The following is a 25,454-nucleotide window of genomic DNA, read 5'->3' on the forward strand; positions in this document are numbered from 1 at the left end:
AGGTATGAGAGCCAGAGGAATGCATATTGACAATGAGTGCTGATCTGTATAAATCCTTTTTCCTTTTTTCTAACATGGTCAGAAAACATCATACATTGTAAGATAATGGAAACATGAAGAGTACAAGGAGTACAAGGAAATACTCAATGCAGTAGAAAACACCAGAAAATTGTAACATTGAAGAATAAACTGTCATGTTCAGCCTCTGTTTATAAAAACCACACACTAAATACAAAGACTGTGCAAATCATTTAATTTGATATCCTCGCAATGAATTCATTATAAAAGGTCATGTTACACCTAATTATAGAGAACACATATTTTCAAATTACATTTTCTTCTTTCTTCCCCTCATACTTCTCCGTTTCCCTTTTTTCTTCCCAAACACAGATCTGGCTGTCACCAGGACTGTCCTTGTTTTCTCTCCATCATCATCGCTGGAGCTGCTCGAAGTCACGCCTCTGTCTTTCGCCTGAGTATCTTTCACTGACTTCTGCATGTCTGATGAGCTGACTTCTGACTCTTTAGCTACTTTTCTCTTTTCTATGTACATTAAATTTCCAGTATCCTCACTGGAAGATGCATCTGATGATTCTGAGAGGTAGGGCTCCCCCAGAAATCCACCACATTTATTCTCTCGCTTAGAATCAGAAAGCCTCTTTCTTTTCAGGCATTTATTTGCTATGTTCCTCTTCTGGGTGTTTCCTTTTGTCTTATCAAGTATCTCAAATTCTTTCTCCATAGCAACAGAGACTGCTTCCATCTCCGTGGCTGCTGCTTCTCTTTCTTTCCTCAGCATACATGTCACAGCTCTGTTCAGTCTCTGGCTCTTAATGCGTTTAGCATCTTGATCTTCCTGTTGAGCTAATCTAAAGAAAGAATCAATTCGGAGCTGTGTCTGCAAAAAATAAAATAATGATAAATAATTAATATATGTAATATAAATAATAAAGTAAGTAAAGTTGCCCAACCAAATCAATGGGCTCAGCCTCACCCACTGCACTGGGTTACCATTTAAGAGAATACTCATTTATTATCTCCCCAAAGTCAGTTGTCACCCAGGGAACTATTGACAATAAATTTCATTTTCGAAGTCATACTTAGAGTAGTGCTTGCACTAACTCTGTCAACTGTCTTCAGTCTACATCTCAAATGAGAAATATCTGCCTGGATACTCAAGGAGTGTTAAATACTTTTCTGTAGCTATATACATACACACACACACACACACATATATATACATATACATACACATGATTTTATATATATTTTATATCTGTATATATGTATGTCTATATATATATGTGTGTGTCTATATATACAATGTATATATGTATATATGCATTATATGTATTATAATATACTATACTATACATTGTATTAATATATTTTATTATATATACCCATATAAACATAAATATATACACACATATATACACGCGTGTATATGTATATATAAAATCTTTGGAGCAACACGATTTCAGGAAGATTATTTCTAAATCCTAGTACATGTTCTTGTACAAACATCGTCATACAATAAATACCTTTATATGACATATAATGTAAAATATATTTACATTATATTTTAGGAGCCTTAAGAAAGTCATGATTTTTGTTCAGCAAACCCACCATTAGGAAGATACTCAAAAAGTTATATATGGGGAAAGTTAAATTTTTAATGTTCATCACAGCATTATTTATATAAAAAAAAAAAAATTACAGCTCCAATGAGTGAACTGAACTAATGAATTTAAATCTCTGATGAAATGTAATTTGGTCATTTGAAATTAGGAAAACTAAGAAGGCACAGAAAGAAGTTCATATTAATAAGTGAAGAGTTTAGATAGCAAGAGATTTCAAAGGTTTGTGGAAAAGTAGGATTAAAGCATGAGTTTATTTTGTTGTAAAAAATTTTGAAACCATACATAATTTTCATCACATGCATTTTTCTATGAACTTTTTGTTTAAAGATCCCTCATATATCTAGCTGCATTTATGTATGGTAACAAATAAGTGGGGGAAGATAAGAGAAAATAAATCAAATTGTTTAGATCTATGTTGCAAAAGGTAAATACTGGGACATTTTAATTAATCTTCATCACTCTAATTTTGGAAAAATAAACACGTGTTAAGTTCTATAACGAAACGGGAGCAAAGTACTACAACAAAATGTATCTGAAATTAAGGAGTAACTAGCCCAGTAACAAAGAGCTTTCCCCTTCCTGTTTGTCTTACAATATTCTAGCAGATAAGGTCATCAGAAAAATAAGGAGAAAGTCTGCACATGTCCACCTCAGTTTGTCTGTATTTTCAGAATGAATCAAATCTAGTAAAAATAGATTTACTTTGAATACATTATCTTGAGAAACATGGCCTCATTTCTGCTATGTGGTTTACTGGTGTGTTTTATGGGCTGCTCCTGGAGTGGGAGGAGTCTTGTTTTGTGTAAGTGGCAACTTAAGCCCCGATAAAGCAAGGTGCAGTTACCTGAGGGAACTGAGGCCACACAAAAGACCTCTTTTCTCCTCAGAACACAGTTCTACGGAACCAGCAGTTAGCGTAATGGCTATGTCGCTAGACTCCCACATAGTCGACCGTGGTTCGCGTCCTGGACCCGGTGGCTTCAAACTCACGCTGGGCGCATGTGTGTGCATGCCCAAGATCCCAAGAGGAGAATGGAGGAGAGGGGATTGTGGCGTGATCATCCCCCCTGGGGGGTGATTTCTCGCTTTCTGTCTCTATGTCTCTCTCTCTCTGTCTGGGGAATGCAAGTGCCCTATAGCGAAAAAACCTCTCAAAAAAAGAACACAGTTCTACTGATATACAGTAAGTGAACTGGGAACGCAAGCGCCCTATAGAGAAAAACCTCTCAAAAAAAGAACACAGTTCTACTGATATACAGTAAGTGAACTATCTTTAAAGGCTGATTTGCAGAATTAAAAAATACTAATACATGAAGAAACTTTAATAGTCAGAATTGATTTGAATTTGGTACTTCCTAGAGTTTTCAAAAATAAAAGTAACTCCAAAAGGGAAATATATCTAATCAGAAATACCTTAGTGTGAAATTGATTATTACATAGGTTTTTCTTTTTTCCAAACTCAGAATGAGTAAGAAAGGACACCAAAGTCTAGCCCTAAGAGTAATAATAGAAAATGAAGACAAACACTGATTTTTTTCCTCTTTTTCTATCTTGCTCCATTCCATTATCTAAAGTATCATTATTTCAAAATGTATGTTGTATGTCCTAAAATATAGGAGTTAAGCGGTCTCTGACAGCTGCCTGTCACAGCCTTCCTAGGTTCACTCTTCATCCTGAACTCAAAGGAGTCTGCCATGATTACCTGCTGGACGTTCAGTTGCTTTAACACTGGGAACAGAGATTCATCCGTCTTAGTCCTGTTCCAGCCGAAATACCGCTGACAAAATATGCAAGGAGTTAAGAAGTATAAGTGTTTTTAAAGCTACTTAAACATGACATATAGAAAGGTCCAAAGAACCCACACTTGATTCCATTTCCTGTATCTCCAAAGACTATAACTATGAAAGTAGTAAAAGAAAACAATATCACAAAACAAATTATCCCAACCTAATTATCTGGCACTGTGTTCTTTTCAGTCTTCTAAGAGAAAACCTTCTGAACTCTCATTTCAGAAGGTCAAAGACTCATGACTATGAAAACAACTTCTAGATATCCTACATATTTGAGAGGAAAAAAACATTAGATTAGTTCAATTGTAAGCTTTTAAACATTTATTCAAATAGTATTTAAATATATAGAACACAAAACCAGTAATAAAAACAAAATGAATCATCTTTTCTTACAGAATAAACAATACTTAAGAATGTAGTTGTATTTATGAATGTCTATCACTGTTTACTTCAAATAAAGACCCTTTTTAAAGCTAAGGAGAGCAAAAAAAGAACTAAAACCAGAGACTTAGATAAATGAGATATTAAGAAAAAAAACAGGAGTCAGATAACAGCACAGCAGTAAAATGCAACATTCAATGAGGCTGAGCCACATGGGAAGGTTGTGGATTTATCCAAAGGCCTCCCTGAGTACTCAGGGTGTGTGTGCCCAGGACCTGGCTGAGGCTAGGGGTGGAGCACAGCGTCAAGATTCTGGTGCGAGGGCGCGTTCTCCCTTTCTCTCTCTGGTTCTTTCTCTGTCTCTCACTCAAAAAAGAAATGAACAAACTTCCAAAAACAGAAAAAATGATCCAAGTTCGTGTTTCATAAATTGTAAGCCAAACACAGGTTGACTCAATGTCCCTTTATGCTTTAAGAAGTGAAAGGATATTCTCTGATTTTGTCAAGGTCGGGTTTTCCCCACAGAAATGACCCCTTGGAGGCGTCTACAACAGGTTTGAGGTAGGCGTCTGCCACGGCGGGGTTGGGGAAGCCAGGTGCCAGCTGCAGCTTCCGCAGTTTTCTTTTCACTTTGGTGTCATGAGGATTAGGTCTTAGCTTCTGGTGTTTTTGAGCTTCTTGCCACCACTCTCTATCAGACAAAAAGGAAAGAAGTAAGTAAGCAAGAAGACGGTGTCGTCATGTGCCATGCACTACAGATCAAGGGCCGACTTTAGTTAGGAAATGTAAATTCAAGTCCTCACTCCAAAATAAGTCCTACGATGACTACAGTATCAATTTTACTGTCTTCGGTTTTAGTAAGCACAAATGGATAATGACTGTAAACATTACTAAAAGCTTCCTCTGTGCTTGGCATGGTGGTAAATACCTGACATGCCAGGCAATCACACCAGCACACTCTTATCACTAGCCTCACCTCAAAGATGAGGAGACTGAACTCAAAAACAAGTAACGTGCTCTGGACTTCACAGCTGGAGTCGGCACCATCAGACCCTGACATTCTTCCTCCAGAGCCCACTCTCAATTGTAATGCCACAAAAGCTACAACTTCTTGGGGTCTCATTCTCAACTGTACAATGGAAGTACCTGTAACATACTGTATTATTTACCTCAAATCAAGAACAATAACGGACCCAGGAATATTCAACGAAATGTAAAAATGCCAAGAACATGCTAAATTCTTAAAGTGCAGAACATTATGTATCCTCTCACTATGGGGCAAAAAAAAAAAAGCACATATACAGAAAAAGAGAGAAAAGGCAAGCAGATACTGAAAATAATAAAGAACAGCAATAACAATTATTTCCCTATGTCCTAGTTAATATCCTAAGCAAAAACATAGCTGTTTTTTCCCTTTAATTTCATTCATTTTTTTCTTTTTCTTTTTTTTTTTTTTTTATCCTAAACCTAAATCCTTAGGACCGGTAAAAGTCAGGCACACATTCCTGACACTCTTCCCATGAAGGAGTGCGGTCCACACCCCTCCCCTTGAGTCAAACAGGAGGTAACACTGCGCCAAACCTGGAGATGGCCCTTCCACTACCTGCTTCTGAGTGTCTGCTTTTGGAGGCAGCCAACACACAGTGAGGAAGCCCAGGCTCCTCCAGGGGACCAGGTGGGTGGGTCCCTACGCACTGCCCACAGGCCTAGCTGAGTGTGCACCGACGGTCACCACCCGGCCAGCACATGGTTAACTATCTGACGCACACCTTCGAGCTCCACTGAGCTGTTCCAGCCAACATGGAACAGAGGCCTGAGCAAATTCCAGATTTATGGGCAGAATCAAGGTGCTATTTAAAACCATGCAAGTTTAAAGTAGTTTGTAATACAGCAACCTGATAACCAGAGAAACGTATATAATTATAAAATACAAACCACATCAAAGGTAAGAACACAAACATCATCTCCACCAACCCATGCACTCAGGAGAATCTAAAAGGACAGCTCAGCTGGTTCTCCTAGGCCACTGCTTTGCACACTTTGGAACTGATAAATTGCTTGTCTGCGGTGCAGTAGTGCCATCTAGTGTTGAAAAAGACTAACTGAAGTCATTAGAGTATCAAAATGAAAAAGAAAAATCTTTCCTCGGCACTTTTATATTTTTTCCAAGTGTGAACCGGGAAACACCTGTAATGCTCCCCCACTTTACTTCTAAAGTTTCGTCTTTGAAGTAGCAGTCGCTATTGCCAACTGGGAGAAGTGGCATAGCTCACTGTGAGCTTATCAAGTGAAAAGAGCCTTTATTTTAACATAAAGATGGAAGCGAGGGCTTCTGTCAATCAGTACAGCTTTTGGGGAGACAATGAGAGTGGTGGTTACTGGGCTGGAATAGCAGTATTTATGTCCATGGAGGGTAGAGAGAACTGGGTTTTTTTGGAGAGGTTTCTGCTACAGAGTGCATACGCTCGCCAGAGACAGAGAGAGACAGAAAGCGAGAAATCACCCCCCAGGGAGGATGGCCACGTCGCAATCCCTTCTCCATTCTCCTCTCGGGATCATGGGCACGCACGCACACGTGCCCAGTGTGAGTTTTTAAGCCACCGGGTCCGAGGCTCGAACCGTGGTCGACTACATGGGAGTGCAGTGACATAGCCATTATGCTAACTGCTGGTCCCAAATGAGAACTGTTATTTTATCCCACCTATTTGGGGGCTATCTGGGAATTGGGATCCAGTATTTTCAGATCCCCTTTTCTCTCCAAGAGAATCCAGAAATTTTTTTTGTGAAATTCCCCAAATTTAAATGTTGGCAGCTATCAAAATGTAAGCTTAGGTCCAACAAGTGGCATGGTAGTTAAGGTGCAAGACTCCCACGTAGTCAACTGCGGTTTGAGTCCTGGAATTGGCGGCTTAAAAATCAAGTTGGGCCCAAAATCCCAAGAGGAGAACAAAGGAGAGGGGGCTGCAGCATGACCACCCTCCCTGGAGACGGCTTTCTCACTTTCCCTCTCACTGTCTCTCCCTCTGTCTGGCGGGCACACACACCCTACAGCAAAAACCTAATTTAAAAAAAAATTTTTTAACATAAGTTCTACTAAAGATATACATTGTGTGGGCAAAAACAAAGACAGATAAGGTAGAATTCAGCCCCCCAAGACAGTGAGGGTAGAAAAGAAGGCCAGCAGCTTCTCAGTTTCACTGGTTTCTACCCCTCCTCCTGCTCTTTGAACTCTGCACTGACTGTAAACCTCCTGAGTCAGACAGAGCTGAGACTGCTCCTACCTGACATCAGTGGGCTGGAAGACCAAAGGTAGAAATCACTAATGATGACTCAAAAGATAGACCAAACAGGCAAAACTGTTTAACAAAGGAAAGGAGAATGGCTTAAATAGGCCATTCACTAAATCTGAAATGCAAATTGTCAAAAAGATAAAAAAAATAAAAAAAAAAAAAAGAAAAAAAAAAAGAAAAAGCACTTTCACTAGTAATTAGGGAACCAAACTAAAGGTCAGATATCATTTTCACTTATACTAAAATAACACTGATAGTTAGATAAGAATTCAAAGATATATGTATAAAGACAACTCAAATTAATGTCTGTTTATACTTTTAAAAATGAAAATAACAATAGGCATTTGATTAAGTTAATCATGACAGACCCTAAAACAGACTCTTTGGAGTTATTAGCAACAGTAATATCGGGTCCGTCCCTGGCACGGTGGTTTAGAAGCTAGCTCCTACTTGGCCAATTTAAATCTCAGGCTGGCACACTGGGCGTGTGTGCGTGTGTGCGTGTGTGCCCAAAATCCTGAAAGAAAAGAGAAATGGAAGAAAGGAGACTGTGGCATAATCACTCCACATGCGGGGGTGGGAGGGCGTTGCTTTCTCACTCTCCCTCTCCTCCTCTTTCTCTCGAGAATTTACATCCTCTGGCAAAATTAAAACGAAACAAAACAAAAACTATAATGACATAAACTCTATATACTGCTGACAATATGTCTTGTTTTATCACTGAATAGGTTACAGATAATACAAAAAGTGTCATCGGGAAAATCATGACGCATTTTTCTGTTTTTCCATGAGAAAATGCGTCATGACTTTACTGACAACCCAATATAGGGCATCATCCCATCCTTGTAAAAACAATAACAATAATAATAATAACACATTTTTATGAGGCTATGTATGTGTATATATATAATTTTAATAAGTATACATGTGCAAATAAAAGTCTAAAGTTATATAAACCAAATTATTAACTGTAATCATCTTTGCTGCCCATATTTTGTAACTTTATTATATTTATCTGCACAATAAAGTTATTTGTAGTTTTTCAAGTTGTTTACCTCCCATGATCTACGAACTGCCTAATCACTTTGCCCTAATACATAAATGTCCTCGAAAACAAGAGAATTATGAAGAGAAGAAAAGAGAGCATGAGTAAACAGCCGAGAACCGGTGCTGACTGGGGCAGCGATCAGCACGGCCGCGGCACTTCTCCAGACCAGGAAGCCTAGCATGGGGATGTCGCGGGGAGAACACACTAAAGGGTCATTAGATCAGCTACCATCAAACGCTACCCTGTGGTAAACTGGCGAGTGAAAGATGCCATCACAACCTTGTGAACATATTGGATTGTTGGAAATGCCCTGACACATTTTTTGCGTAGAAAAAAACAGAAAAAAATACATCATGATGTTTCTGACAACCCAATACTAAATGCCACTGGGCTGGGCACTTTAAAAGGTGAATTTTATGGCAATGAATTATATTTTAACTTAGAAAAAGAGAGAAGTGTCCTAGCAGCGACGAAGCTAGCAAGAGGGTGCTGCTGTGTGAGGCGGGGCTGGACAGCAGGCCTGGATGTGTATCCTGGACCAACTTCAACAGACAAGGTGAATCTGTGTGCACCTGTAATCCCGGCCACTTGGGAGGCTGGGGCAGAGGACAGCAACAGTTGAGACCCTGTCAAAAATAATCTGTCCTGCTCCCATTTCTCTCATATTAAAAAAAAAAAAAAAAAATGCCATCAAGGGCAAACAATAAGAAAGGACTACCATCACAGGCATGCTCAAAACGCCTACCAACTCAACCTCTCCCAAACTGAAAGTGTACCCTGGTACAGCACAGCTCTGGGTTCGGGACAGAAGGAGACGTTATCACTGGATACATCACAGGATAACGCAGGGAGAAGCAGGAAAGAGCACTGGAGGTAAGCCTCCTGGCTCTGTGTCTCCTGTCCCTCTCTGGCTGGTCTCTCACAGAACAATTACGGCCCCGTGTCCATCATCCCCAAGGGCCTCTGACACTCATCCTCCCTAACCCCACAGACAGCACAATGTCTAACATACGGTAGCTACTCAACAAACACATGAATGACAATGTCTAAGCACCTGTGAAATCCACAGGACTGGCTTTGTACCCATGAACTAGGATAAAGTCCTGCTGCACTAAAAAGCAAAAACTGACTGATTTCATCAGAACTCTAGAAAAGGGAACTTCAGAAACCCCAACCACTACCACCAGCTCAACGAACAATGTCAGATTATGATGTGAATAATATAGCTCGACTTCTTAATTTGGGTATTTAAACAAATAAACATTTGAGTTAAGGAAACAAAGAACTTACGAGAACTTTAGGAGAGGTTCCAAGCCATGCCCAGGGAATTCATTGAGAATTTCCATGGCTGTTACACAACCGACAGTTGGTATCCCTTCAGTATAATCACTTCCGAGCAAATAAGCCAAATTGATTAATTTGTTCCGGTCCAGACCTAAAAGAATAACAATTACGTATCTTAAAAAATTTTTATTTTGGGGACCAGCAGATGGCATGGTGGTTAAGGTGCTGGACACTCCCACATGGTCGACTGAGGTTCGAGTACCGGACGTGGTGGCTTGCTTTCTCACTTTCCCTCTCTCTCTCTGTGTATCTCTCTCTGGTCAGATTAAAATAAATGAATGAATAAATAAAAATTAAATAAATATTTTTTAAAAAGTTTTATTTTATAAAGACTTATTACATTTATAAATATTTTATTATGTAAATTGCATATTTCTGTATGTATGTGTATGTGTGTGTGTGTGTGTGTGTGTGTGTGTGTATCTTCATCCGACAGTCAGATATCTTTCTATTATGCAAAAATAGATCCTTCTGTTAAATGACATTCTGTCCGAATTTTTGACATTTCATCCATTCTCACGGCTTTAAACACCCCGTGTACACTGACCCACAGACCTGGCGGTCTGGCCTGGACCTCTCTGGGCCACTGTCATATATACTCACCTCTCAACTTCACATACCCACTGGTGTCTCACGGGCATTTCACATTTAACACATCCAGCCCTGAGCTCTTTGTTTCTCCTTCCTCCCTCTGCTCCTTCTGCAGTCTCCCTGGTCTCACTAACAGCAGGTCCCCTCTGCCAGCTGCTCAGGACCTGAAGTCTTCCTCCAGCCCTCTCCTTCCATCATATCAGCACGCCCAACACCAGCTCCTCGATTTTGGTCTCTTCCCACTTCCTGACATTAACTCCTGCCATTACACCTTTCCCTCACCCTTCCTCCTCTCACACTGGTCTCCTTGCTTACCTGGACTCACCACACAAGCTTCCAACGCAGGTGCTTTACCCTCTCTAGTCCCTTTGTTGACAAGCTTGTCCCCAGGTTTCCACAGCACTTGCTTCCTATTTCTGATAAGCTCCTGCCCCAAGGTTACCTGTGAATAAAGCTTTTCCTGACTAATCCCTATCTGCATCTGCATCTGCACCCTCAGAGACTGAAGCTTGCCCGCTCCTCTTTTTTAGTGCTCTGTCTTCCTATATGACACATACCACCAATTACCAAATTGCAATTTATGGAACTGATCATCAGTGTTTCTCCTACTAGACTATTCCCCATGGTCAAGAATAACTGGCACATAGAAGTCGCTCAATATTGGGGCCAGCACGTGGCGTGGTAGTTGGGGTGCTGGACTCCCACATGGCTGACCACGGTTCAAGTCCTAGACCTGGTGGCTTGCTTTCTCACACTTCCTCTCTCCCTCTCTGTCTCTCTCTGGTCAAATTGAAGAATAAAAAATATATATATAAAAAAATTTTAAAAAAAAGAAGTCGCTCAATATTATTTTGCCAAGGACCAACAGGTAGCAAAGCAGTAAAGCCCAATGCTGTATGAGGCTAAATAATGTGATTGAATATATAAAAGAAAATGAAATTAAAAAATGAAAACAAAACCAAATCCTATTCCTCTATATAGCAAAAAATCACCTACATGAAAACTTGCATAGTCCTACCATTTCTATTACTGCATCAAATTAGTTCCTTGGAAAAAATATTCATAAGACAAAAGTATTCACACTCTGAAGTCTTACCTAATTGGTTATGAAAGTCCACATATTGGTAATACTCCACAAATTTGTTTTTATTAAAAAAGTTTTTATAAACATGCCGTGCCCCGAACAGCCAGATATCACTATCATCGGTGATGGTTCCAGCAGTCTGATCTGTCAGGTCCAAGACAGCGCACTGTGCCTCCGCTTCCATGGGAGCCTCAATGTAGGGAATGCAGCCTCAATGTAGGTAATGCCGAACAGGCGCAGGAGTTCCTGCAGAAGTAAGAGGCTGCACACAGCCATCCCCAGGGAAGGCATTACGGGCCCCAACCATGAGGGAGATCAGTGCCTGACATTTCATTCAGTGCATCCCCACCGGAAGTCTGTTAAAGGGCCAGCCAGTGTGTACTTACCTGACTTTCCAGGAACATCTGTCCCGTTACAGTAGCAGCGATCCGTTCTTGCTGCTGTTTCTGAGCTTTCAGGGAATTCTGTTCTGCTAAAAGGTTACATTCCAGAGTCTCCAGCTCCTCCTATAGAATGATGTTTCATTTGCAAATAATCATATTAATAATCCAATTAAGTTTATATTACAAAAAGCCCTGCAGTTAGTCCAGTTTAAATTACCAATAATTGTTCTGCTTTACGAAGTATTCCACTTGGATTTCTGAGCAAGAGTCTATAACACCTTCAGAGTTCCCCAGCTAAATCATACGGAAATGGAGCCTATCCCAGAGACTAACCTACACGAAGAAGGAGTCATCTGCAATAACAAAATGTACTGCAAATACCTAATAAATATTCATTTTCATTAACAAACTCCTGAAAATGCGAAAGCTATTTAATGTGGCTTCCTTAGCTATAAGTTAAAACACGATGTTATATAATTACCAAATTAATATCTTGCCATTCATTGAGTGAATCATCTGCATCCTTTGCAGCTTCTTTCTGTGGTTCAATATCCAAGTCTTCACTTTCAGAGTTGTCCCTTACAAGGCTCTCACCAGTGGCTTCTTCTGCCTCAGTTCCCATGGGCTCCTCTTCACCTTGTTCAGAGGGAGGACTGGAAGCATCCCACAATTCAGCTTGAGGTTCATCACCACTAGTCACACTCTGCACTTCAATGAAACTTCCTGTAGCAAAACACTAGGTCACTTCATCTACGACTGAAATATAAAAAGTCCTGAAAAATATACTCTAAAAAGTAAAGATTTGAATGGGGAAGTAATAGTAACATACTATATAAATAAATGTAATCACAAGTGCCTATAACTTTAAAATAAGCCTTTTCAGTGAGTTAAACGGGCATTGTCTCTGAAAGAAATCAAGCTCCCAAAGCTTTGCGTATCAGCTTTATATAAGTATGTTCTTAGTTAACTATTATTGTCTCGAAAACTCAGAAAGGAGAATTGTCCAAGTACGTAAATACTCATGGAGGCTGTTAAATATGTTCTCATGTCACTATGTACATAGTAAAGAATAAACTGGGGACTAGTGGGAAGAATCCTAAATACTCAGGAGAAAGAGCTCTTCCTTTTCCACTTTCTCTCTCTTCTCTCGATAGCTTTCCTTTTCTTTAAAAAAATATTTATTGGTTTCTCTCCTTCCCGCCAGGTGGAAGGGCTTACAAGGCCTGTTTGCCTTGGTTTGAGAAAGCAATCAGGACAGAGAGGCAGTGGGGTCCAAGGAGGCCAGTGGGAGATGACAGAGTCACACACAGAGAATAAGCAGATAAGCAAATACACTGGGGACCCTTGAAGACAGGGTTTCTCACTGTTGGGGAAATTATAAAAGACAAGCTACAGATGTTGAAGTAGAATTGCAGGTATCAGGTGAACTCATGTATGTTAATATAACAAAAGACAGTAACAAACGTAGAAATGTACAGGCGTGTGTACACACATACACATGTGCACTGGCATGTGTGCAGACTTAATTATATTTCCTGGCTCTGTCCCTGAGAGTGCCTGAAACAATGACACCTAAAAACAGTGAGCACACCCAGCATCCCACTGTGCTTTCTAAGTACCATGCTCCACTGAAAGGAACCAGGGCTCCTTGGTAAAATGCTGGTGCCAGAGCAGAGTAGGTATAAGATAAGTCTGGAACATCTTGGCCAGACAGTAAGGAAATGACCAAATGCTTAAAAAGATAATGATGAATTCTTGGGCAGGTGGCATAGAGGTTAAAGGAGGTGGATCCTACATGATAGACTGTGTGGTTCATGTTCCAGACCTGGTGGCTTGAGAATCATGTCAGGCGTATGTGCATGTGTGCCCAAAATCCTGAGAAGACTGGGGGAAAAAGGAATGCAGCCTGGTCATCCTCCTAGGGGATGATTTCTCTTTCTCATTCTCTCTCTCTCTCTCACATGTGTTCACATGCCCTATAGGCAAAACTAAAAAAAAAAAAAAAATTAGAGAAAGAGAGAGAAAATGGGGAATTGTCAAAAGCCTCAGAGGCCAGACTAAAGGGCCCAACTAAAGCTGGGACAATCTGAGCAACAAAGTAAGTTATGGTAGTTTCAGACTGTAACTTACCAAGTGAAACAGGAATTCAGGATCGCACACTAACAAATAATAAAAAATGGGAAGAAAAGATTTTTCTTATAGGATGCCAACTAATAAGCAATGACAGAGTACAAAAATCACCATTTGACAAACATCAGAGTAACAATATATTCAGGTAAAAACCATCAACAGGGGACCAGCAGTTGGCATAATGGCTATGTCACTGGACTCCCATGTAGTCAACCATGGTTTGAGTCCTGGACCTGGTGGCTTAAACTCACGCCAGGCATGCGTGTGCATGTGTGCCCAAGATCCCAAGAGGAGAACAGAGGAGAAGGGACTGCAGCTTGGCCATCCTCCTTGGAGGGTGATTTCTCGCTTTCTGTCTCTCTGTCTCTGTCTTTCTGGCGAACACACATGCCCTATGGTAAAAACCTCTAAAAAAAAAAAAAAATCAATAGAAGCTAAAACAAGTGCATTAAAGTTTTCCAAGAGCAGCACACTTATATAACACAAAAATTCCTTTCCATGAAATACCTACTAATTACAAAGAGAAAACAGTAACTTAGCAGGAACCTGGCAGATACCAGGAACAATGTGTAGGTCTGAGTATGTATGTCCACCATCAACTCTAAGTATTCACAGAATGGTCTATAAAGTCACCACAAATGATAAATAGCAAATACTCAGTCGTGGCTCCTAAAGGAAATATTCACACTTTTGAGTGTATTTCATATCTATCATTATCTTAAATCCTTAAACAACCTATCTTGATAGATCCTATTTTATTTTATGCACAGGAAAAAAGATTCAAAAGTGTGACTTGCCTGAGCCCGCTCCAGAGAAGGAGTCAAACCTGGTCTAACAGATCCCAGGGACAGTTTCTTGCCCTACACTCCACTGCCCCTTCCTGACTCCACCCTCTGGTCATCTCTGTCAGAGCCTTACTCGACCTCCATAGGCGGGCCATGTGGCGACGCAAATTTTTCCTCACTCTCAAATGTCTGCAAATGATCACAAAGACCACACACAGTGCATGTTGATTCTGGAGTACAAATACATTTCAGAGAATAGGCAATTAAATTCTGCAAATATAGACTCCATGAATAATGAGGATCAATGGAGTTTGTGTGTGTGTAATATACACATTCAAAAAGAATGACAAAAAGAGAGAGATGATAAAGCAAATGTAGCAGAATGCTAGCCACTGAGTAACAGTCTTATAAGTCTTTCAACTTCTTAAACCCTGTATTTATTTTGAAATAAAAAGATTTTAAAAAACTAAAGAGAAAGTCACCTTTCTCCTCTCTACCTAGGGCATCCCTGGTCTTATAATATTCTTTCAACGGCTTCTTAAAATCTGTATTTATTTTTAAATAAAAAGATTTCAAAAACCAAAGAGAAACTCACCTTTCCTCTCTACCTAAGGCATCCCTTTAGAAACACCCCCACCCAAAAACATAGCAAACAAAGAAAGGAAGCTGCATGACTAGCTGGGTATCCCTGAGAAAATCCTTTCATCTTTCTTTTCAAAGTCTCTGGTTCCCATCTGTAAAGCACGAATAGGGCCACGCTACAAGCTCTCTCAGTTCCTATAATTGTGACATCCTGCCCTCCTGTATCTCCAAAGGAATACAAGCACCTACCATCAGATTCACTTTCTTCAGAGTTGACTTCCACTAATTCTTCAGACTTTGGAACTGAAATTAAACCTTGACCAGCAGATTCAATCATCTCTCGTTCCTGGGCAGTTTTCAGGAAATTCTCTTGCTCTTTAGCGTTAAATGATATGGTACCCCCTAAATCACCTATTGCCTCTGAAGGGACATCCACCACGTTGCTTGTTTCTTGCAACGTGACAGTACCAATGACTTGGGGAGCTGGATTTTGATCATATGTGGTTTCATCATCTCTTGAAAGAACAGAGGAATCATCTTTACTCTCAACTGGATAAAGACTATCCTGTAGCTCAAGCACTTTAGTATGGGCGTCATTCTCTGACACAGAGCTGGTACTGGTTGGACGTGCTGGGGCCTGCTCCCCTCCACCCAGGAGCACAGGTGCATCACTGTACATAGCCGTTGTGCTCTGCAAAGGAAGTGGCTCTTCTCCATCCTTCCCCAGAGACTCATCACCTGTTTGAGAGGCTTCCTGCACCACATGGACAAACGACGATGGCTGTTCTTTTAGAGCATTAGAATCACTACCTTGACAAAACACAGTTCTCAATAAAGGGGCTGAGTCTGCCAGTTCTTTTTCATTCGGAGTGCTGACTACACATTCCCCTCCAAAGCTCACGCTGGTTGAAGGGAGCCCTCCAGTAAACAGCCCTCCTTTTCCATTTCTCACTTGGACTCCTTCATCATTGTCCTCATCAGAACTGCTTATAAGCAGTCTTTTGGCTCCTGGGTGTCCCGTATGTTTGCCATGTCCAGTATGCACTTTTACATCTTCATCCTCATCAAGAGCTTTCTGAATAGCTGAGAGAGTGCGTGGTGATATGGAGCCTTCCTCTACAGCCGCCGCCCTTCTCCCGTGGTCCTGCCTTCGCTTTTCCCCCTCAGCCTCCTCTTCTGAGCTGCTTCCCAGCATGGCAGCTTGCATAGCTAACAAAGTTCTTGGGGATGGAGGGGTGTTATCAGGCTCTTTCTCCAGTTTCAATTTTTCACAGGGAGGTGATTTCAAGTCAGAAGACAAGCTGTGCATTTTGCTGGAAGAAGGAAGAGACTCTGAATCCCCTTCTGCAACTTTCTTAGCTTGAATACCTTAAGAAAAATTAAAATAATTCTCACTATGCAGGTTCACAGTGTGACAACATACTTTGAGTAAGACGAATAATCGAAAACTGCAGTGAGGAATTTTCACTGAAACAGCAACTAAGGCCCAGCCTCAGTGGCACAGGTGGCAACATTCTAAAGTACAAGGCTGGAAACTACATGGCTAAATTGCAGGACCAGATCCCTAGTCAGTCTGAAACATACATGCACCCATGAACCTGACGAACTGCAGAACTAGGGGAAGGGATTATACTGAGACCGTCAAGGGTGCCCCTGAACTTCTTCCTTCCCACATCTCTTATAGGTCCATTAATGAATAAAATAAACAGCAACTAAGAGTTAATTCATTAGCTAATTTTTAAGTGACTTGGCACTACAGTCATTAAACCATTAATAGCTATAAATGATTATTACATACATAGGCCTTCATCAATATTATCCAGAGTGATAGTTTATAGAATCCAGAGCCCAGGCATATCCTGTGGTTTTTAGTTTTAATTTCTGTTTTGCTTCAGATAGTCCTACTGTGTCTCAATCCTTCCACCTCAGAAGGAGTAGCTGGGACTACCTATGTGTGCCACAGTGACTGGTTCTTCAGGGTTGGCTGGGAATTGAACCAAGGCTTCCTACGTGGCCTCAGGCTGCCAAGGAGCAATACCAACCAGCAAGCACTACTGAAGCTGAGTTATATTTTCAATTTTTAACTGTCAAAAAGAAGACGGTGCCCAATACCTTTTATCAAGATGTAATGGGAAGTGTCTTCCGAGACGACTCTCCTAGACTCTACCTCCTTCAGGAAGCCCCCTTCATCCTCATACTGCTTTTGGATTTGTCCTGAATGTTGCTGATTCATTTCCTTTTGGACATTTTCTATGTGCTGGTTTAGATAGTTTTTTTTAAGCAAACCTTTGAGTTGATACTGTGAAAAGTCATTGGACTCCTAGAAGCAAAATAAACAAAACTGTTTTAATAAATACAGACAAAAGTATTGTCATATTTCACCCCTTTTCCCAAAAGTGGACTGAGAATAATTGGCTTTTTCATTGGCAATAGTTTCATATTATACAAAATAATAGTTGAATACTGGGAACAACTATTATTGCCTTTCTTAGAAAATAATCTTTTTTAAAAAAATTAATGAGGCAAAAGAAATCATGAATACTATTTATGATTTAATCATTTATTTTAAAAAATTTATATTAAGCATGTAATGCACAGCAGTCACTATGACATTTGACATGGCTTAACAGGTAGACGATCTTCTAGAATGTAAGTACATTTCCAAGTAAAGTACCTTGTAGAGTCTTTGGTTCATAAAAAATACATAAGAAACCACGGACATCACATTGGTGTTATATATATATATATACACACACACACACATATATATTTTGCATTTCCCTTCTGTGCACTTTTTTATATATTAAAAAATTTATATTAAGCATGTAATGCACAGCAGTCACTATGACATTTGACATGGCTTAACAGGTAGACGATCTTCTAGAATGTAAGTACATTTCCAAGTAAAGTACCTTGTAGAGTCTTTGGTTCATAAAAAATACATAAGAAACCACGGACATCACATTGGTGTTATATATATATATATACACACACACACACATATATATATTGCATTTCCCTTCTGTGCACTTTTTTATATATTACCTCATTTATTCTCACAACCATCCTTATCTCCACTCCACAAAAGAAGAAATGAGACTTAAGTACGTTATCTAACCTCTCCTGAGTCACTTGGCTCACGAGCAGCAGATCCGGATCAAGAGCAGATGGGTTTACTCTAACTGCGCTGCTCTCCTGATGACTACTATGACCACTGACCATCACAGTATTATCAATATTAGGTGTGCACAGAGAGTACAGATGATGCGAAGGTCCAAGACAGACCTGCAGATCTCTACCAGGATTACAAATCCAGTGAGCTCCCACTCTAGCTATCCTACAGTTTACCAACCCCACACAACCCAGAAATAAAGGAAACTTAATCATTAGGGGCTTTCTTTCTCCCATTCCTTCCCACTACTGTTTACCTAGACCAAATTCTAACTCTTCAAGTACCACCCAGAGATCCTTTCATATGAAAGAAATAAAATGCCTGATAGATGGTGCCTGGATTCTCCCCCTGAAATGAAAGTAAATTTACTTCTGTCCTTTGTATACCCAAAGACTCAAGAGTATCATTTCTGTGCACTTAGTATTTTTCTGTCTTCACATTCTTGTGAAGAAACAGGAATGAAGGAAAAAGAAACATATTCTACATATTTTATCTTTCGAATATTAAGAAAAGTCCAACAGGGCCAGCCATGGTGCAGTGGTTACGATGCTGGACTCCCACATGGCTGACCAAAGTTTGAGTCCTGGACCTGGTGGTTTGAAACTCACACCAGGCACATGTGCATGAGTGCTCAAGATCCCAGGAGGAGAATAGAGGAGAAGAGATTGCAGCATGGCTATTCCCCCATGGCGGGGGGGGGGAGTGATTTCTCACCTTCTCTCTTACTATCTCTGTCTCTCTCTCTCTCTCTCCTTCTCTCCCTGGCAAGCGCATGTACTCCAAGGCAAAAACTTCTTAAAAAAAAAGTTCAAAAGTTGGCAAAAATTAAAAAACACTACACCCACCCATTAGGGAAAACAATCCTGCACAGTTCTATCCCACAGCAGGTTAATGGAGAACTACCTTAGAAATAACAAATGGCAGCAGTAGAAAGGGAAGTAGAACTCACTCACTAGCAAGTAACTGGCGGCATGACTGGGAGACATGCTCAGCAAGCCCAGTCCCACACAGCAGCCCTGCTGCAGCTTCCCATACCTAGGAAGCCACCATCCGATGTTTGAAAGCAGCCCTATTCTCACTGTCAGGAAAGAGGAGCAGGGACCGTGGAGACACACTGGCATTTTTAGGGCTATAGAAAAGGAAAATTATCTGTTGATGATAATGTGCATGGTGATGACATTGACTGTTCACCTAGTATTGAACTGATACACAGTATATTCATTATGTATGCTGTGAAGATGTACAGTGATTAAATTAAAAAAAAAAAAATTCAGCCAAACATTACAGGAAGATTTACTGCCTACAAAAAAAAAAGAAAAAAGAAAAAAGAAGAGGACAGCAATGTTGGGCTTTCACGTTAGAAGGTATTTCTCCATTGTGATCAGATTCTGTATCACTACTAGCTTTTATGGACAATGTATATTATGGGTTAAAATAACCTTTATAAACAAGCCTAAGACTGACCCACTAACCATATACTGGGTATGGACTATGTGAAAGATGTTAAGCCAGGCCCTGAAAACACAGGGGCAAGCAAAACCAGCACATTTCAGTACTAAGAAATATAAAACCTCACTACAGGGCACTAAGAGAACACAGGGCAGGGGGAAAGACCTACCTACTCATGAGTGGGAAAAAAGACGTCTTTGAGTAAGCCTTTCTAACTTCAACTCTAAATATGTGAAGCTTCCTAGGCTTGCTGAGCCTCACAAATGCTGTTTACCAGAATCGGAGATACTCGTAAATGTTGCTTTATCAATTTCTCTTTATTTTCATAAAGAGTTTTGCTGAAGTTCATAATGCTAAGCATTAACATACTGCTGTACATCTCACCTCTGGCATTGTTTCAAATAATGTTCTTCTTCGCTTGGTAAATTCTTTCATATCAGTCAAGATTTCATGCTTTACTTCAGGGGGCAAGCTGATGAAGTCCTCAGATTCAATATCTATTGAGTGAGGATTTTGAAAGAACTCTTCCTGTAAAGAGAAAAACACACCACCATGAAATTTACACCCCATATTCTTAGTTCTGGTCACTATTACAGATATCTGTGTTTATATCATAATTAATTATATAATTATTTTGGCCTATTAGGTACAGGTGTGGAGGTGACTAGGCAGATTACAGAATGTGCCCATCCACTCTTTCACTCACTCAAGTACCACTGAAGTACTAGGGGCCATTCGAGGTGCTAGGGTACTGTGCAGAGCAAGTTGGATAAGGTCCCTCTTCTTAGGAGTGGAGGAACGCATGGGATAAGTAAATAAAGAAATAAAACAATAAAAACTAAAGTAGGTTAATTTGATAAGAGAGTGATGAAGAGAAGAGAAAAAAATACTTATCTGATAGAGAAGACCCCCACTAAAAATAGGACCTGTGAGTAAGTGTTGGAAAGAGATTGAAAAGCCTGATAGAGACAGAGATTGGAGAGAAGGACTGGGTGTACTTCAAAACTCTTCACAGTGAGAAGTAAAATAAAACAACTTGCCATCCTGTTAGTGTGTGTTGAGTGTTAGCTACAAGCCTGTCACTATGCAGAGCATTTCCTGTGTTTTCCCTCACTGTTACCATCATCCCTATAAGGAAGGCACCAATCTATTTCATTTTATAAATAATTTATTAAAAAAGGAAATAAAAGCTTGGGGAAGTTAATCTGTCTATGATCACACAGCTAATGAACAATGGAGCCAGGACTGAAATGCAGGTCTTTCTGACCAGGAGATCTAAAATCTTAACCAAAACTGCTCTCACTTGCTGCTTTAGTAATGTAGAACCTCCCTGAACTGAAAGATGCTAAGCTTTTAGCTCAAAAGTCTTCTACCATATACACCAAAAAAATATGAACAAACAAACTTTGAATCTGGAAATCAATGAATGTTTCTACTACACTAAGAAACTTGATTTAAAAAAAAAATGTTTATTAAGAAAACTCATGGGGTCAGCAGGTGGTATAGTGGTTAAGGCACTGGACTCCCACAGAGGTGACCCAGTTTTGAGTCCCGGACCCAGCAGCTTGAAAATCATGCTGGGTGCATGTGCGTATGTACCCAGGATCCCAAGAGGAGTAGGGGGAACAGATTGTTGTGTGGCCATCTCCCCAGTGGGGTGATTTCTCACTTTCCCTCTCACTATCTCTCTCTCTTTGTCTCTCTCTGGCAAGCATACAAGCTCTATGGATAAAGACAAAAGCAAAAAAACTTGTAGACTGGACCCCATAGTACGGCTAAGCCCTGTGCATAGGAAGTCAGATCCCACATGGCCAATTGTGGTTCCCATACCAGCTCCTGTGAATTGAGAAACACTCCAGTGCTCAATTCACAGCACTATTAGGCCAAACACGGGCACACATGCATACCCACAATCCTGACAGTAGAAGAAACAGGTAAAGGGGCTGTGGCATGGCCATGACCACTTGGTGGCTGCACTCCCTGTTTCTCTTGCAGGGGGCTCTCTCCCTCTGACTAATGCACATGCCTTGGGGATTAAAAAAAAAAAAAAAAACCTTGTACATACAATACAACCTCAATGTTATTCACTAAAATATGCATGAAGAGGTGTTTTGTTTTGTTTTTTTAATATATGATCAGTAATTTAATTAGGTTCTTGGCAAAAAATTTAGAACACCAATTTGTGAGGATAAACTCCATTTGTTAGGGCAACACACGGATTGCAGGTAGCCCTGGGGCTGAGGAACAGCTTTGATTTTTGGTAAAATTTGCAAGTCCACAGCTTTCTGATCAACCTTGCGCTGCTCTGAAATCTCGTATTTCTCCTTCTCTGTATGGAACATTTCACCTTCTTGGTGTCTGAGCTTCCACAGTTTCTTTTTCTTGAAGTAATCATTGACAAAGTGCTTTGGGATTTTTACTTTGCTAAAATCAATTTTCGTGGAGGTGGTGATGACAAATTTCTGGTGAGATCTACGCATTGGAACTCTACTGAGAACCAGCACTCCAGTCACAAATAGCAAGCCACTGCTCAACTGCTTCAGGAAAACCATTCTCATGCCTCTGTGGCATCCAGTGAGGATGATCAGAATGGTCCCAAGAGTGATGCTAGCTTGCAGCTTTCTCATATGGTGACTGAAGGGTTTTTTGCCGTGGCTCAACAGCTTTCGAGGCACAACTTCAGTAGGATAATACCTAGGCATTTTGAGCAGTTTAACCACCAGGGTACCACCACTCTTGTCTCCACCAATTGGTTTTTTAACAGTTGCTAGAACTTTGTCCTTCTTTTTCTTTTCAAACCTGGATTTAGTTTTCCTCTTGTACATGGCCTTCCTGGAATACATGGCAGACCTGAAGTATCTGCCAATGCCCCGGACTAGGACCCTTCTTGGGCTTTTTAGCTTTGGGGTCACCCTTTTTCACCTTGCCACTGGCATCAGCCTTCTTAGCTTCAGGTTCCTTCTCCTAGTATCCTGCTTCGCAGCTTTTTCGCCTGCCATCTCGTATAGTGGGAAAAAGCCACGGTGAGGTTTTAAAACATGTCCACAAACTCTTTGACATTATTCTTGCCTAATTCTCCTCCATTTAGATAGAGGCTAGACTAGCTACCTCATATATAATGGATAAAATGTGGGGGAGAGGGTGTTCAAAACAACTTCAAAAACTACATTTGAAAAGCAATGCACAGAGTGCCTGAACTTTCTCTTGGGATGCCTACCCTTGGAAACTGCAGTAGCACTGTAAAAAACCAAGGCCATGGGGCAAGGCCACCCACAGGTGTTCCAGTAGCCAGCTCTACTGAAGTCTGGCCACTGGCCACCATCAACCACCAGATGGGTGAGTGGGGAAGGCTTTGAAGCAACTGCATCCCCACCTACCTCAGACCTCATCTACACAGCAGTCCCACTATGGCCAGATGGGAGCCCCACCTAAATCAGACCCCATGTACACAGGAGTCCCATCTATGGTCAGAGCATCCACCCTGAAGTCCCACCCATGGCCAGACCGCATCTACCCTGAAGCTTCACCTATGGTCAGAGCATCTACACCAGAGCCTCACCTGTGGTCAGACTGCATATACGGGGGAGCTTCCCCTACATCAGACCACATCCTCACAGGAGCCCCACCCATGGCCAGACCGCATCTACCCTGGATCTTCACCTATAGTCAGACCACATCTACATGGGAGTCCCACCTACATCAAACTGCATCTACACAGGAGCCTTACCTAGGTCTGACTGCATCCACATGGGAGACTCAGAGAACTGCCTCACTGAGCTCATCCACCCCCCTAAACTATGTCAAATGACAATAATAAATGATGTTTTACCTGTCTAAGGTGCATAGTACAGATAACTACTAATAGACATGCACAGACATGCATATCCACATATACATGTACCATTACATTTGTTGCACAGACACGTACTCAAACACACACACACACATACACGGTATTCAACTATACAGGTTTATGGAAAAAAATGAACTAAAATACACCAAATATAACTAAGTTATTTATGAGTGGTATATTTTCTGTATCTTCTACACAAGCATGTGTTACTATTTATTCAATAGCTGGCTGGAAAGAAAAGTGGCTTATTTTGGATATACAGTGTGTGTAACGGCAAATTCCATCTATATGTGTAAGGATGAGTGTGTATTTTAAATATAGATATCCACATATACATACACATAATAAAAAAAGCATCTGTCCTACTTTTTAATAGGAACTTTCATAAATTCACGCTACCTCCTTAATAGTCTTCATTTTCATGTCATTCATTTCAAATAACAGAATACGTTTTTAAAAAATATGGGAAGGGGGCCAGCAGTTAGCGTAATGGCTATGTCGCTGGACTCTCACGTAGTTGACTGAGGTTCGAGTCCTAGACCTGGTGTCTTAAAACTCACGCCAGGTGCGTGTGCATGTGTGTGCGTACCCAGGATCCAGAGAGGAGAACAGAGGAGAAGGGATTGTGGCATGGCCATCCCCTTGGGGGGGTGATTTCTTGCTTTCTGTCTCTCTGTCCTCTGTCTCTCTCTGTCTGTCTGACGAGCACACGTACCCTACAGCAAAAACCTCTCCAAAAAAATAAATAAATAAAAATTAAAAAAACATGGGGAAAAAAATGAAACTAAAAGTACAAGTTTATTTTGGTGCAAAAACATTTTGAAATCTATGCATAGTTTTTTCATAATATACAGTTTCCATTCATTTTTTGAAGACCTTTTGGACATTCTGAATTCAAAAATTATTTAAATACCTGTAGTACTTGCTTTTGAGTCATTCTTTCTTGCCATTCTTTTTCATCTTCCTCTTCTGAACTGAAAGTGAAGCATACATTTACAATATGTATAATTTTTTTTATTGCCAGAGGGCACATGTGCTTGCCACAGAGAGACAGAGAGAGAGGGAGGGAAAGGGGTAAAGCAATCCCCAAATGAGGCATGGTCTCGTTGTCATCCCTTCTCCTTCATTTCTCTAACCTGTCAGGATTTGGGCATGCACACACATAGACCTGGCATGTTTTTCAAGCCAGGGCCAGGATTCAAACCTTTGTGAACCATGTGAGATGCAAGCCCCCTAACCATGAGGTCACAAGACGAACAGTCCCTATCACTAAGATTTTTAATAACTACTTATAAAAGTATTCAAGTGCTCGGTGCTGATAGCTTTAGGAGCTACAAAGGTGAATAAGAGAAAGATCTGTGCGCCCACTGGGCTCAGTCTGTGGGGATACAGAAGTGAGTAATGAGAGAACCAGCAGTTAGCGTAATGGCTAAGTCACTGGACTCCCACATAGTCAACTGCAGTTCGCGTCCCTGACCCGGTGGCTTAAAACTCACGCTGGGCGCATGTGCGTGTGTGCCCAAGATCCCGAGAGGAGAATGGAGGAGAAGGGATTGCGGCATGGCCATCACCCCTGGAGGGTGATTTCTCGCTTTCTGTCTCTCTGTCTCTGTCTGGTGAGCACACGCACCCTACAGAGGAAAAACCTCTCCAGAAGTGAGTAATGACAGTATGACCCAATAACTTCCAGGTGGAGTTTGTAGTTAAAGGTGCAACATGAGGAGCCATCTCACTTGAACTTGGCAGGGGAGCACGGGGGTCATAAAAACTTTCTAGAATCTTCTGCTGCTATATTCCTTGGAGCTAGCCTCAAGTAAGTAAGAGGCGTGGGGCAGGTGTGCAAAGAAAAGCCTTCCTAGTGGAAGAATTAAGTTCTATACTCATCTAGACATATGAGGAGAAAAGCCTTCCTGTGGATGGTATGAAGAG

The 25,454-nt window shown here is 40.7% G+C and overlaps 1 protein-coding gene and 1 pseudogene across 1 annotated transcript in view; both read right to left on the bottom strand.

Annotated features, from left to right (window-relative positions):
• Positions 1–230: 230 nt before the first annotated feature.
• LOC102489684 (DNA repair protein complementing XP-G cells) overlaps positions 231–25,454 on the bottom strand; it is an 84,614-nt gene continuing 59,390 nt past the window's right edge. The window contains 12 exon segments of the mRNA XM_006141506.3: positions 231–898; positions 3,346–3,430; positions 4,305–4,505; positions 9,443–9,587; positions 11,184–11,376; positions 11,379–11,417; positions 11,558–11,677; positions 12,036–12,277; positions 15,301–16,419; positions 17,164–17,371; positions 20,057–20,200; positions 24,439–24,499. Of these exon segments, the coding sequence (XP_006141568.1) occupies positions 329–898; positions 3,346–3,430; positions 4,305–4,505; positions 9,443–9,587; positions 11,184–11,376; positions 11,379–11,417; positions 11,558–11,677; positions 12,036–12,277; positions 15,301–16,419; positions 17,164–17,371; positions 20,057–20,200; positions 24,439–24,499 (3,127 nt within the window). The 3' untranslated portion in view covers positions 231–328.
• On the bottom strand, positions 21,840–22,671 carry LOC114009846 (60S ribosomal protein L6 pseudogene; annotated as a pseudogene).

This window comes from Tupaia chinensis, unplaced genomic scaffold, assembly GCF_000334495.1.
Source record: "Tupaia chinensis unplaced genomic scaffold, TupChi_1.0 Scaffold000057_1, whole genome shotgun sequence".
NCBI classification, from domain to species: domain Eukaryota; kingdom Metazoa; phylum Chordata; class Mammalia; order Scandentia; family Tupaiidae; genus Tupaia; species Tupaia belangeri.